General features: G+C 36.7%; 1 protein-coding gene across 1 annotated transcript in view; it reads right to left on the bottom strand.

Moving 5' to 3' along the window:
- CNTNAP1 (contactin associated protein 1) overlaps positions 1-15,078 on the bottom strand; it is a 941,217-nt gene that overhangs the window by 381,099 nt on the left and 545,040 nt on the right. The window contains exon 13 of the mRNA XM_044054679.1: positions 11,903-12,112. Within this exon, the coding sequence (XP_043910614.1) occupies positions 11,903-12,112 (210 nt within the window). The remainder of the gene's footprint in view (positions 1-11,902; positions 12,113-15,078) is intronic.

Here is a 15,078-nt window from a genome sequence, read left to right as displayed (position 1 = left end):
AATTAAATGTAACGATGCCAAACTTAGTAGCCTAATTAAACAGATGGAAGAACTGGATAGTAAAATAAAAAGTGATGTACTATTCCCTGAATATAGAGCGAACTACTACAAAGGAATAGACAATGTAGATTATAAATGTGACAGACTATTTGAAAATAAATGTAAGAAAATGCACAGAGATTTATTACAATATAAAGAAAATAAAGCATATGTTTATAAGGTTGAAAATAGTAGGAAACTTCTGCACAATGATAATTATAGGCAAAGAAACCAGAATAGAGAGAATACTGAATATGAGACTAGAGAATATATTGAGAATGATGCAACAGCTTTTTTATACCCCCAAGAGTATCATCAAGAGTGGAACAGAGGAGGGGGGGAGGAAAGCAATGTGAACCCACACAGGTGGAGGAAGGGGGACAAAGGGAGCAATTGGAAATGTTAGACCAAATTACAATAAAGGATGTTACACATACATACAAAGGGTATCATATATATAATGTTGCTGGTATTGACATACAAGAAGAACACTTTAAGCTCTGTATGAAAGGGTTGAAATTTGTACCCACAGGTTATATGGATTACCTAGATACAATTATTGAGTTAAAATTATTTCTGCGAAAAATTAATCTAGGTTATATTTTTGAAACTATGTCCAAAGACAGTAGGAAAACAACAAAAGATGAATTTAGAAGAAAAAGCACCTACAATCCACCTTTAGATCCCACTATAGCTTGCTTGGAAAAAACTATAATTAATGAAATTTATGAGTTGAAAGCTAAAGAAGGAAAACAGCATTATGGTAATTTAACGTTTAAAGAAAAAGAACTACTAAAGAGATTGAAAGATGATGGGAGTACAAGAATAATGAAACCAGACAAAGGTGGAGGGATGGTGTTTTTTAACGCCCTAGAATATTCAAAAATTATGTTTGAAATGTTATCAGAGGTGGATACATATCAAAGATCCTCTCAGAGTGAATTAAACACCAGCTATAGGAAAATAGATTATTTCCTAGAAGACGCTCTAATTGATGAGCGAATTACAGGAGAAACTTACAATTTTTTAAAAGTAACCAACCCAAGAACAGCCAGTATATTTGGAATTCCCAAAATCCACAAGGGTTTGGAGAACTTAACATTTAGACCAATAGTGGATGGGAGAGGATCCAAATCATACCCCTTTGGGATGGTAATTGATGGATGGTTAAAAAACATGTTATACAATCAAGAACATATCCTAAGAGATTCATGGGATTTCTTAGGGCGGATGGAAGACACTCTAATTACAGGTGATACATCCTTTCTTTCTATTGATATTATAAATTTATATACCTCGATTCCTAAAATAGAAGGGTTACAATTTTTTGAGGAAGCTATAAAAACGAATACAAATTTATCTCAAGATAGAAGGAACCTAATACTTGACTTCATGGAAATAGTATTGGATAATAATTTTATACTATTTGAAGGAGAGTTTTATAGGCAACACAAGGGTGTAGCCATGGGAGCATCGTGTGCTCCCATTTTTTCTAATATGGTATTACTCTACTGGGAACAGAAGTACGTGTTTCAGAGTGGATTTATGAGACATATTAAAAAATACATGAGATTTCTAGATGACATACTCATTTTATGGGAAGGACCTACATGTGAGATAGTTGGATTTATGGAGTATTTAAATAATACAACATCCTTTCTGAGATTTACACATAGCTATGATAAGAAAAAGACCAACTTTTTGGATGTGAATATTGAAATCAACAATTCAAGGTTTACATCCAAAATCTATAGAAAGCCTACTTTTAGTAATTCGTATTTGGAATACTCCAGTAACCACCCCCTGAAGCAGAAGAACAGTATAGTGAAAGGACAGTTAATAAGAGTGGCGAGAATGACATCCAACTACGATGATTTACATAAAGAATTAATAACAGTAGCTAATATGTTTCTTGAAAGAGGATACCCACATAGGATGGTAAAGGAAACACTAGAATATATTAAAGGTGAATGGGGGAACAAATACAAGCCCCTTTTGGGAAATAAGGATGGAATACAAGAAAAGGGGAGAGAGGATGTGAATCACAATAGTAATAAAAATTATGAAAGGGCTATGATTATTCCCTATGGTTATAAATCTAAGGAAGTTCAGAAAATCATAGAGAAGAATTGGGCGATACTCAGAATAAATCCAAAATTATGGGATATAGGGGGAGATACCCCAAATTTTGTTCATAAGGTAGGGTTTAACTTAAAAAAGAATTTTGAGCAAGAAAAGGTCAAAACAACTAATAGAATAGGAACTAATAGGTGTGGGGCATGTTCCCAATGTCACCTTATTTGTCAAGACAAATACATTAATTTACAAAATATTTTAAAATCCGTGGTTAGACCAGACTATGGGAATTGTCAATCTAAGGGGCTTGTGTATTTAGCCATGTGTACATCCTGTCCAGGCTTCTATGTGGGGAAAACAGAGAGGAGATTAAGGGACAGGATGTATGAACATGGCTACCAAATAAACACTTGTAACAACAACAATGCCCTATATAGACATATGCAACTGTCTACTAACTGCAAAGGTTTTAAATTCTGTATTCTGGAAAAAGTACTAAGAAACCCTAGAGGAGGGAATTATAAGAATTTGATAGAAGAAAAGGAGACTAGATGGCAGGTCAGACTGCAAGCTAATATACTGCCTGGATTAAATGAAATGATATCCATTAAGCCTGTATTAATTAAAAGGGCTGAACAATACAAGTAATATATTGTTTGTGTAAGCATTGTACAATTTATTTCAAACATTTAATTTTATGTGATTTTTATAATATACATGTTACATTTTTCATGTTTTTATTTAGGAATAAGGACATATTAATTAGTAGTTTTTTTACAAATATATATACAGGAATATGTTTTGAGATATATAAGGTTGCTATTGTTTTAAATAAAATGTCTGCAGATTAATTAAATGATGACATCAGATATCAGATGGTATTTAAAGGGGATAAAAATGGAGAATGTCAGATTCTGATGAAATCCCCATGAGGGGATGAAAGCGCTCAGTCTGTGTTTTAACAGTGAATTAAAAACTATTTAACAGCAATTCCTGGCATCAACAGTGTTTTATTTAATTACATATACAATATTGAAAGAACCACAGTCAGCATATCTATTAAAATAAGACATGCGGGAGGTATCAGGATGAAAAAACTGATTGTCAGTTTTAATAAACATACACATGCTCCACCCCTTACAGGGAAATGTCCCAGTCTTATTATCATTATGAGAACACACAGGTTCAGAAGTCAATTTCTTATAACACAGCCTGTCCTTTAGAGTTTTACTATTTCTAACTAAACTCCAAAAACATGCCAATGTCTCTTTATTATATCATAAATTGACTTAACATCATTGGAATAGGTCAGGCACATCCTCAGACTGTCACCTGCTTGGGTATCATTACACATAGATTCTTCTGATCTTTTGTAAAAAAAAGGGTCTGGTCCTAGTGCTCCTAAAAGATATGGCATCATTCTGTACTAAAAATACCTCAGTTATAGCCCATTTCCATAAACTCTTTTGTCAATAAATTGAAAGAATTATACATGTCACTATGTTTAGTATGAAGACGTGCCAATCTAAAGAATTGGCCTCTAACAACCTTATGTTTAACGTGCTGAATGCATGCTGCGTGCATGTAAAATATTCTTTTTCTTACAAGGCTTCTTAAATAGGGATGTATTCAGACCACCAGCTGATTTAAGCACCCGGACATCTAAGAAGGCAATATCAGAATCAGAAAGCTTGTATGTAAATTTCAGATAGCCAGTAGTGGCATTCAGATAGCCTATAAAGTCAGACAACATATCCAAGGTGCCTGTCCAAACAAAAAACACGTCATCAACAAAATGACCATAGTATAGAACCTTTTCAAGGAACACATTTTTACTAATAAAAACAAATTCTGACTCCCATTCAGCTAAAACTAAGTTGGCATAGCTGTTTGCACACATGGTACCCATAGCCACACCAGTTTGTTGTATATATGCATCACCCATAAAGAAAAAGGCATTATTAATAAGGATAACTTCCAATAAGGCACAAATAAGATACATAGAGTTGGTGTCATAACATGAGTGCCTGCTCAAATACATCAATACCATTGGTATTAGGAATGCATGTAAACAATGAGACCACATCCAGGGTCACAAGAAATAAATCATCAACTTCACCTTCAAAGGTCTCATACCAATCAAACAAAGATCTCAAAAAATGCTTTGTATCACTCAAAATGGGAGGAAATCTATCTACAACAGAACAAAGGTGTTTCTCGAGAAACCTCGAAAGAGGTTCAGTCACCCAACCCCTCCCAGATATGATAGGACACATCAGAGGGTCTGTGGGGTGCTTATGAACCTTCGTGAGCCCATAAACAAGGGGTGTAACAGGATGTATAACCATAAAATAATCAAAAAGGCGAACATCAATAACACCTTCTAAGAAAAGTTCTTCAAGATGCATACGTACTTCATTGGTAAAGGCTGAAATCTGTGACTTATCTACATTCTCATAAGTATCAGGATCATCCAAGAAAATATGCATATTGACTATATAATGAGAAGAATCTAACACTACTATGCCCCCTCCTTTATCTGCAGGGCAAACACAAATATTGTCTGATTTCATCAGTTCACAGAGGGCACGAAATTGTAAATTCAAGTTATTAAAACGTTTACCATGTCTCTGGTTGAAGCAAGCATATATGTCATCCTTACATAATTTATAAAACACCTCCACCAAAGGAGAATTAACGGGTACATATCGACTCGGCTTCCTGGGGGGCTGTAGCAGAACTATTAGTGTTCCCAAACTGTAATCTAAGGCAGATATTCCATGTAAACAACTTCACATCAGTGCACTGTGCACATCAAACATTTAATTATTCTCATCTAGCTTTATTTGTTAAATGCCGTGGTTTGAGAGTGCTAATTACATGTATTTACAAATAAGCATGTGTAAACTACTTCTGGTTTCAGAAATGGGTATTGCTTTACTTTAACTCCTTGCAAATTCCTGTTTGCTTGATTTCTCTACAGTGAGCATGCCAGAGTCCTAATATACACTCATAATGCTTAAAAATTCCGTTCTCTTTCTATTGCACAGAAACTGTTTCAGTAAAAAATTTTACTACAATATTTTCATAGAAGACAGTCTAATTTATCAAATAAATCTGAATGGGGTTTAATATAAGCTGTACTTCAGAATTCTCAGGATCCAAAGTTGCATTCACTTTATACATGCATTCTTTTTGCACTTTGGCAGACATTGCATTAACTTCATGACATCAAAAATGTCTGCTTTAACATTTCATTTTACATTGTTTCCTTTTTTATTTTTCTTACTGTACTTTACATTACAGTCTAATCTGCATTTCAACTTCTATGGTGATTCTCTCTACTCCAATTGTATCTCCAGAACATGGAATCTGACCCCATAACATATGCAAACTACAATTATACAATGACTGCCGATTAGTATTACAAAATGTGCATGCTGATTGGCCAGCCCAACCAGCATGCTCGTAGTAAATCCAACTTATACTAATGGAAAAAGGTCCGGTCGCCCGGACTTTTTCCATTAGTATAAGTCTTGATTTTTTTTGTTTCTGTTAGGTAGCAATGAATTATGGAAGATCTCCGTTGCTGTAATCTCACTATGTTATATGTTTAACATAGCGAGATATCTTAAAAAAGAAAAAAAAAAAAGCAACGGAGATCTTCCTTTCTCCATTGCTTTTTTTAAAGATATCACACTATGTAAAACTCATTTAACATAGCGAAATAGCATTAAAAAAGGGAACGGAGATCTTCCTTTCTCCGTTGCTTTTTTAAAGATTAACTCGTTTAACATAGCAAGACAGCTTTAAAAAAGCAATGGAGATTTTACTTTCTCCGTTGCTTCCTCAACACAGCTCTGATGTACTGAGTAAGCATATGCATGCGCAGTACATCAGAAAAAGCCCCAGGATAGCGGAAAACTGTGGAAGGGCACCACGCAAGTATTATACAAAGGCATAATTTAAGAAAAGTAAGCATTTTATTTCTTAAATAATGTAATTGTATAATAGCAATAACCCATGTCTGGGTGTGGGTAATGCTAGATTTACCCATGGTTGTCTTTGTTTGGCCACTCGGGCTTCGCCCTCGTGACCAAACCACACCAACCATGGGTAAATCTAGCATTACCCACACCCACATGTAGATTATTGCTTAACTAACCCTCAACAATTTAAATCTCTGCTTAAGTCTCGCCTATCTAAGAAATGGCTTTGCTGTTGCCTAAATCCCAGTTCACCACTGTCTCCACGCTACTCTTCAGAATGCATTCCTGTCAACATACTCAAACTGACTAGGCAAACCTTTCATCTCCTACTTCTACACTTAATCTCCAACACATACTCTATTTATTTATATATAGGACCCAAGCTATGATTAGCTAAATGAAGTTTTTTTCATAACTGTGGTTATGTTTCCTCTAAATATTATGATTTTTCTTGTTGAAAATTGTAACTATTATTATAGTTATATATGTTTTTCTTTTTCTTTGACAAGTGTAACTAATATTATAGCTAAAGGTGCTTTTCTTATCAACCTTTCCAAACATATGCTTATAATAATTTCAGCTTTGATTATTCTCTGTAAATTGTGGAGCTTTTCCCACCAGGCCTCCACTGAAAATGGGTCTCTCACCCAGTTGGACTATCCTGGTAAACAAACATACAATAAATAAATAATAATAAATAAATATGCATACATATTCAGTGTAAGCATATTCTTTATTAAATAATACTAAATACATATGCATACATATCATTCAGTGTAAGCTATTCTTTATTAAATACTAAATAAATATGCATACGTATCATCCAGTATAAGCATATTCTTTATTAAATAATACTAAATATGCATACGTATCATTCAATGTAAGCATATTCTTTATTAAATAATAATAAATATGCATACATATTTAGTGTAAGCATGTTCTTTATTAAGTAATACTAAATAAATATGCATACATATCATTCAGTGTAAGCATATTCTTTATTAAGTAATTCTAAATAAATATGCATACATATCATTCAGTGTAAGCATGTTCTTTATTAAGTAATACTAAATAAATATGCATACTTATCATTCAGTGTAAGCATGTTCTTTAAGTAATACTAAATAAATATGCATACATATCATTCAGTGTAAGCATATTCTTTATTAAGTAATACTAAATAAATATGCATACATATCATTCAGTGTAAGCATATTCTTTATTAAACTGTCTCTTATCTACAATGCACTGCTTCATTCAGTTCTTGGAAAGAACAATTTATCACATCTTTTATCTTCAGAAACATTAAGCTCAGATGGCCGCATGTTACCCACTTCAGCCTGCTGTTGAAATCTGTTGATAGACAGCTGAAACTGACAGCATCAGTAATACCGCAATGTCTGCTTGCATACTACGTATTCCTGAGACAAAAGCCTGGATTTTCTGCATGTGTATTTATACAGCAGGAAAATGTGCACAAAAGATTTCACATGGTGACTTGAATAAATTAGCAAGTCCATGCAGAATTACAGACAGATTCAGATTACTTGAGTTTTTGTTTTTTTGAAAACAGCTTTTTATAGGTTCATAGGTTCACAGGTGTGTACTAGGCTAATGGCCCTGGGGCCTTTACAAGCCTAGCCATAGGATTACCCTGGCATAGTGCCACCCAACCTTAGTTCCCAGTGAGTCTGTCGAGTAGAGCCACTGGTGTTATCCCCGGGGTGAATTTTCTGTTTCCCATCCACTCATCAAGATATCTCTTGAAAAGCGTCAGCAAGGTGCTCTGCTTGACATGTATGGGAAGTCTGTTCCATAGCATAGGCAGTCTCTGGGTTATGAACCTGTCCATCCAGCATGTTCTGTTAATTGTGGTAATGAGGTTGAGGTCTCTGCAGCATGTGGTGTGGAGGGATTGGGATTTCTTTATATGTAGCATTTCTAATAGAGCTGGGTCAGACATTGCTTTGTAAGTCAAGCAGAGATCGCCTCTAGGTAGGCGATATTAGACAGAGAATAGTTGGAGTTTTTTGAGTCTGTCCATATAGGACAAGTGTTTAAGGCCTAGGATCCTCTTCGTGAGGTACTTTTATGGCCTCTCCAGTTGTTGCAGGTGTCTGGTGAGGTACATGCCAAATGGGGCATTGTACTCAATGACTGGCCTAATGAGGGAAGAGTAGAGGGAGACAATGACCTCTTTCTTCCTGGATGCAAAACCCTTAGTAATGAGATGTGCCACATAGAAGGACTTTCTGACCACAGTAGCAATGTGGTGATCAAAAGAGATGTTGCTGTCAACCTGTGTTCCCAGATCTTTTATAATGTCTTCTGTGTTCAGTGGACAATCATCAATGTGGTAATTCATGGGAACCGGGTTTTTCCCAAACGGGTTGACGACATTTTTTGTTATTGAGCTTAAGGCCATGGTTTTGACACCAGTCATTGGTCACAGTGAGGCCATTATGTAGGATGTCAGCATCACTTGGGGAGTTAATAATAGCTCCTAACTTGCAATCGTCTGCAAACTTTGTCAGCCAGAGTCCCTTCGTGTTGGCTTGGACTTCAGAGAAGTAGATACCAAACAGGAAAGGACCCAGGGCCTAACCCTATGGGACTCCACTTGTGACTATTCGGCAGTCTGACTTAGAGTCCGCTACTTTCACACTGTGGGTTCTATATGTTAGCCAGTTTGCAACCCACCTAGTGATATAGGGGTTGATGCTTAGTGAGTTTTTCTAGGATTCCTAAATAGGGAATGGTATCAAAAGCCTTGGCCAGATCAAGGTAGGCTTTAGGAACCACTATGCCTTCATCCATAGCTCTAATGACTGACTCAAAGAAGTTGACCCAGTTGAACAAGCATGATCTACCCTTCACAAAACCAAACTGTGTGGGATCCAGAGTTTGGAAATTCCCTCTATCCTTGTTTATTAGGTCCATGATGATGCGTTCCATAGCTTTGCATATCAGACTTGTCAGGCTAATGGAGCAATAGTTCCCAGGGTCTGTAGTTGCTCCTCCTTTGTGGAGAGGGATAACTGTAGCAGTGCACCATTTGGCAGGGACAAAGCCTGAGGTGAGGCTGTGACTGAACAGAGCACACAGGTGAGGTGCCAGTTCACTCTGTAGTTCATGTAGAACAGAACCAGGGATATTGTCAGGTCCCACAGAAGTTGTATTTTTGGCCTTGGACAGTGCTGTTTTAACCTATGCAGCGGTAATACTGGGTGCCTGGCAATCTACTGGCATTGTGATTGGTCCTTTGGGGGGGAGAGAGGGGAAAACTTGGCACTGAATCTTTCGGCCAGTATACTGGCAACATCTGTTGGCTTGGTATAGGAGGTACCATTGTGCAGTAGCTCAGAGCAAATCTGGGTATTGCTGTGGAAATTCTTTACATAACTATAGAAGGCCTTGTGGTTGTCTTTACTATCTGCTGCAATTCTGTTTTCATACCTAGCTTTAGGGGATTTCATGAGGGATCTCAACTTTTTGTTGAGGCAGATAAGGGAGTTTTTCCAGTCTTGGGACTTCACTTTATTCCGCATCAGTTTTCTTCTTCTGTTGTAGAGTTTGTTTATGGCAGGGGACCACCAGATTGGCTTCCTTTTTTTTGGAGGAGAGTGTGACATATGGCTCCAAGATCAAACCTGAAAATATTATTTCTGCCTTGCACTAACTCTTCTGACTATCAAGTGTTACCACTGCTATTAACATTCATACTGCAGTGATTACGTACTTCAGGTAAACTCATGACCATTTCAGCATTAAATCTTTTCTCAGCTTCTACAACATATAATTCTTAAACACTTTAGCAAAATGATCACAATATCCAACAATCTGAAATGCTTAAAAGCATTGCACTGTCTACTGTCACTGCTACCTCTAACTGCACCAAGAACACATGCTCAAACCAGAGCAGAAGACTGGCTTTCCAACTGAGCATTTGTGTTGAGGCACCATCTTGGATACACCTGTGATGCTGTTTTTAATTCTGCATTTATCAGATTTAAATCTATCTTTAGCAACAAAATCAGGCTCCGATGTATTTTATACACATTAAACTCTCTGTATTAGTAATTATAATCACCCTCACACAGCCACTGTTTTTTCCATCGACTCAAACTCTTTCAGTTGTCATCTCCTAATGTTTTTTTTTATCAACCCTCCTGTAGTCCAATCACTTTTATATTCCTTTAGGGTGCCATCATCCAAGCAGCCATCAGGGATTTTCCACTTAGTTCCACTAAGTTCCTATCACTAGAGGCTGACATGCATGCTCACATATGCAAAAGTCTGCTATGCCTTCTGTCTCCAAAGCAATAGTACACATTTCCACACATCTCCATGGAAGGCTACTGCATTACTACAGTTAGGAATAGCCAAGCACGCATCCTGTATGCTGAAAACGGTCCTCCTAATCCACTGTGGAAGTCAGCAATGCACACTGCCAGATAGCCTCACTATCCAAGGATGAAACAGCTTGCATTGGTTCTTCACTCTCACTCTCCCTGGTCAAATTTTAGAGCATCCAAACTGATAATCACACCCAGATCATCTGGATTGCAGACAAGAGTTTTATCCTTCTGTGCCATATAGCTGCCTTCAGTTCTTTCTTTAACACTCTTTTAGCAGTCAGGTGCACCATCCTCATGCCAAGAGGTTAAGGTAAACGACTTGCCATCACATTACACTTGAATGTCTATGTCACAGTGGATAGCAGTGGACAGCAGTGAAGCATGGTATTGCAAGGATCTAATCAAAGATATAAAACCATTGATCACAATGGGTCATCCCACAGTGTATGAAAGTGCAAACCTGCTTGCTCTAAACTAAAGAAGACATGAATCCCAAATATTACATATCCTACATTGTAGATATTCATGCATTTAGTCACTCATTTGTTTCCGCAATTTTTGTATATCAGTAATAAACAGGTACACTAGATGGGATCAAATGATTTGTTTAACAATACCTTATCTGATAGTTTTGAATGTTGTTCTCTTCTGTATATCCAGATGTAAGCCCACCTAACTAAGTGATCATAATGATTCCATGTTGTAAGGGTTACATGAGCATAGCGTGGTGTCAAAGGATTGGTTGGGTCACATTATCTCGTGTAAACTATGTATCATGACATTTGTTCAGAGCCGCAAATAAATTTAGAAGATGTGACCTCATTTGAAAAAATGTCATTGTTTAAAGACATTAAGATTATGGAGAATATTTAGAAATGCATAGTGCTTCTGTGACCTGCTAAGCACTGCAATACAGTGTGTTGTTATTTTCAGTTACTGAAAAGAATGTGGCTAGATTAGCATCTCACATATATGTTTTTCACCAAAATTAATTTAAGATGCAGATATTCCATATTCCTTTTAGCCAGAGAAAAGCACAACACACTGGATTGTGGTGCTATGTGCTACGCATTTCTAAATATTCTCAGCTTCTTCTTGTTCACTAACAATATGCCATGCATTTATTATGTCACATTATTTATTGAGTAATATCTCTCCAATCAACAAGCTTTTATGCATTACTTATTACTTATATATCACCTGAAAATGCTGTTAGATTATAGATCCATTTTTGGAATTATGTTTACATAGTAAGTAGAGTAGGCTATGATTTTGTTGTTCACTTTGTGGCATTTTCTAGTGGTTAAAAGTTTCACACAGTATAAGAGTACATTGCATATTAACATACTGCAAGTCAGTTTATCACATTATTCTCTTATCTAGCAACTCACATATCAGGATTAAAATAAGAAGTGTAGATTGTAAAAAGTCTTTACATACCAGGAGTGTAAAACAGTTTTGAATCATAGCAGTCAAACTGGATTTTTTGTTCACAGTATTCTGATATGTTAGCCAGAGCTCCAACATCATCCCATGAAGCATTCCAGTAATGCACCTCCCCCAGGAATGGATTATTAACGCTAGTGCCAGTTACCACTGTTTTATATTCTCGATTGTGGTGCACTATGGTCCATGCCTTCTCCTCGGAGACTAGAAAAGCAAAAACATACCAAACATTGATACATAAATCACGAGGCATGACCGACCATCTAATCATTTTTGAAGAAATGTCTGAAGCCAGGCAACACGACACTATTGCTTATGATACAACTATGAGTTTTTATGTGCAATATAATAAACAGAACATTCAGAATTTTTCTAAAAACTGTAGCACAGTCCCCTGACCTTTGATGGTCCAGAGTGAATAATTGTACAGCTACACATCAGGTAGAGCTTTCTCATTTTTGTTTCTATTTTAGACTGATAAGAAAGAAATATTTCATAAAGAGAAACTTTTCTTCAGCCAAAAAAGTTAAACGCATTCAGTAACAGGTATACAGAAGCACGTTTATTGATGCAAATTCTGAAATTTAAGAATGATCAAACGAAGACAACTTTGCTGAAAGTATCATTCCAGAGGAGGTAAGTAGAACAAACATTTGTAAATAGCAAATTCTGTTTGATATGTAGTGGTGCAAATTGAAGAAAGAGAGGTTGCAGATATGTTGTTAACTAAATAAGGTAGTATGAAGCACTGGAAAAATAAAAATGAAAACATTTCTACATTACATTCCAACTTCTTACATATGTTTGAAGCGGGTTGGTTGTGGTCTTTGTAAAACTGTATTTTCTATTTAAGACTTCACATTTATGGACGCAAAAAAACAGCACACGTAAACTGGCAAGACAACATCAATACTGAAGCCAAGTTTGTTTAAAAGAAATACACAGTTAGACAAGTGATTGATTTTCAACAATTATAGCTGAAATATTCACATGATCATTTTAATCAATCCTGCATGAAGTACAAAACTATTATGGGTGTGCTGCATGATGACTGGTATAGCAAAGTCAAACTCCCCTTCTTGTGTTTAGTGAAACTGTCTGCTTCAAGTCTAAACAGTGAATACATTTATACATACAGATATCTCAAGCACTTGCATTAATGCCCTTCTAGCCTGCCAATATACAAAACACTTGTTCCCTTAATAAGTGTCCAGGCTGTATCTAAACTAGTACTTGCTTTAATATTATCTGGTAGTCTGTTCCATGCATCAGCTGCTCTCTCAGAGAGCCAATTAATACACTTCTCAATCCTATAGAATCTTCTTTATAGGTAGTCTGATGATTCTTTAGTACTTTTTGAAAACACCAAACATTCCCAGACTTAGTTGTCTCTAAATGCCCTATATATATCTGAATAAGATCTCCTCTTAGATATCTATAAGAGACACTATACAAGTTCAGATATTTTAGTCTTTCATAACAACTTAAATTTTCACATTCATGGATACCCTTAGTATACTTCTGCTGTACTCTTTCCAGTTTACTCATGCTTGTTTTCTTATAAGGTTTTCAAATTGTTATTCCATACTATGAATAAATAGATTTACTGGTTGAGGCGAAGTATTAAACAAATAAAAGAAGCAGTAGTGCTAATTGGCATTAATGAGAAAGAATGGCTTTTTGTTAATTGGGTGCTTCCCTGATGATGATGATGATGGCATATAATGCTTTAACACCACTGCAAACTACAGCAGTGTATTTGCTTGACAGTGTTATCTCTCCATAGTAACATGTAGATACTTGATAACATCTATCGCTACAGCACTGCCATTGATGAGGGACACAATGTCTGTGTGGCAACAGTGCTGTTTCTTCACAATACCATTTAGTAACCTGGTACCACCCATCTCTCGCAGTGTTAGTGATGGGATAAAACATCTGACAGCAGGAATACCCCAAAGAATACCATCTGTCCTTACAGCAGTGTAAGTGATGAGGTCTCAATGTTTGACAGCAGTGCTACACCTTCATAGTATCATCTAGTGACCTGGTGCCATCTGTCCCTACAGTAGTGCCAGTAATAATGGGTACAGCATCTGTGTAACACCAGTGCTAGCCACTCACAGCACCATCTAGTGACCTGGTACCATATATACTTACAGAAGTGTCAATGTCAAGGAGTCCATCATCTATGTGACACCAGTATTGTCCTTTCACAGCACCATCTAGTGACCTGGTACCATATATACTTACAGAAGTGTCAATGTCAAGGAGTACAGCATATATTGTGACACCAGTACTGTCCTTTCACAGCACCATCTAGTGACCTGGTACCATATATACTTACAGAAGTGTCAATGTCAAGGAGTACAGCATCTGTATGACACCAGTATTGTCCTTTCACAGCACCATCTAGTGACCTGGTACCATATATACTTACAGAAGTGTCAATATCAAGGAGTCCATCATCTATGTGACACCAGTATTGTCCTTTCACAGCACCATCTAGTGAACTGGTACCATATATACTTACAGAAGTGTCAATGTCAAGGAGTACAGCATATATTGTGATACCAGTACTGTCCTTTCATAGCACTAATCTAGTGAACTGGTACCATATATACTTACAGAAGTGTCAATGTCAAAGAGTACAGCATACATTGTGACACCAGTACTGTCCTTTCATAGCACTATCTAGTGAACTGGTACCATATATACTTACAGAAGTGTCAATGTCAAGGAGTACAGCATCTATGTGACACCAGTACTGTCCTTTCACAGCACCGTCTAGTGACTTGGTACCATATATACTTACAGAAGTGTCAATGTCAGGGAGTCCATCATCTATGTGAGCAGTAGTGTCCTTTCATAGCGCCCTCTAGTGACCTGGTACCATTCATACCTACAGCAGTGTCAATGATGAGGAACACCACCTGTTCCTACAGTAATGCCACTCATGAGGGACAGTATTTGACAGCACTGCCATCCATTCACTGTACTGCGTATTGACCTGGTAGCATCCATACCCATATCAGTGGAAGCTATAAGGGAAACAGTATCTTGTGTGATATCAGTGTTGCCATTCATTGTAGCATCTTCTGACCGGGTACTATCCATGCTAGCAGCAATGACAATGATGAGAGATACAGCACTGTGTGACTCAGGTGCTG

This window comes from Protopterus annectens, chromosome 13.part0, assembly GCF_019279795.1.
Source record: "Protopterus annectens isolate FY-2018-M chromosome 13.part0, PAN1.0, whole genome shotgun sequence".
NCBI classification, from domain to species: Eukaryota; Metazoa; Chordata; order Ceratodontiformes; family Protopteridae; genus Protopterus; species Protopterus annectens.
The sequence above is the reverse complement of the archived record's forward strand: the minus strand, read 5'-3'. Positions and strand labels throughout refer to the sequence as shown.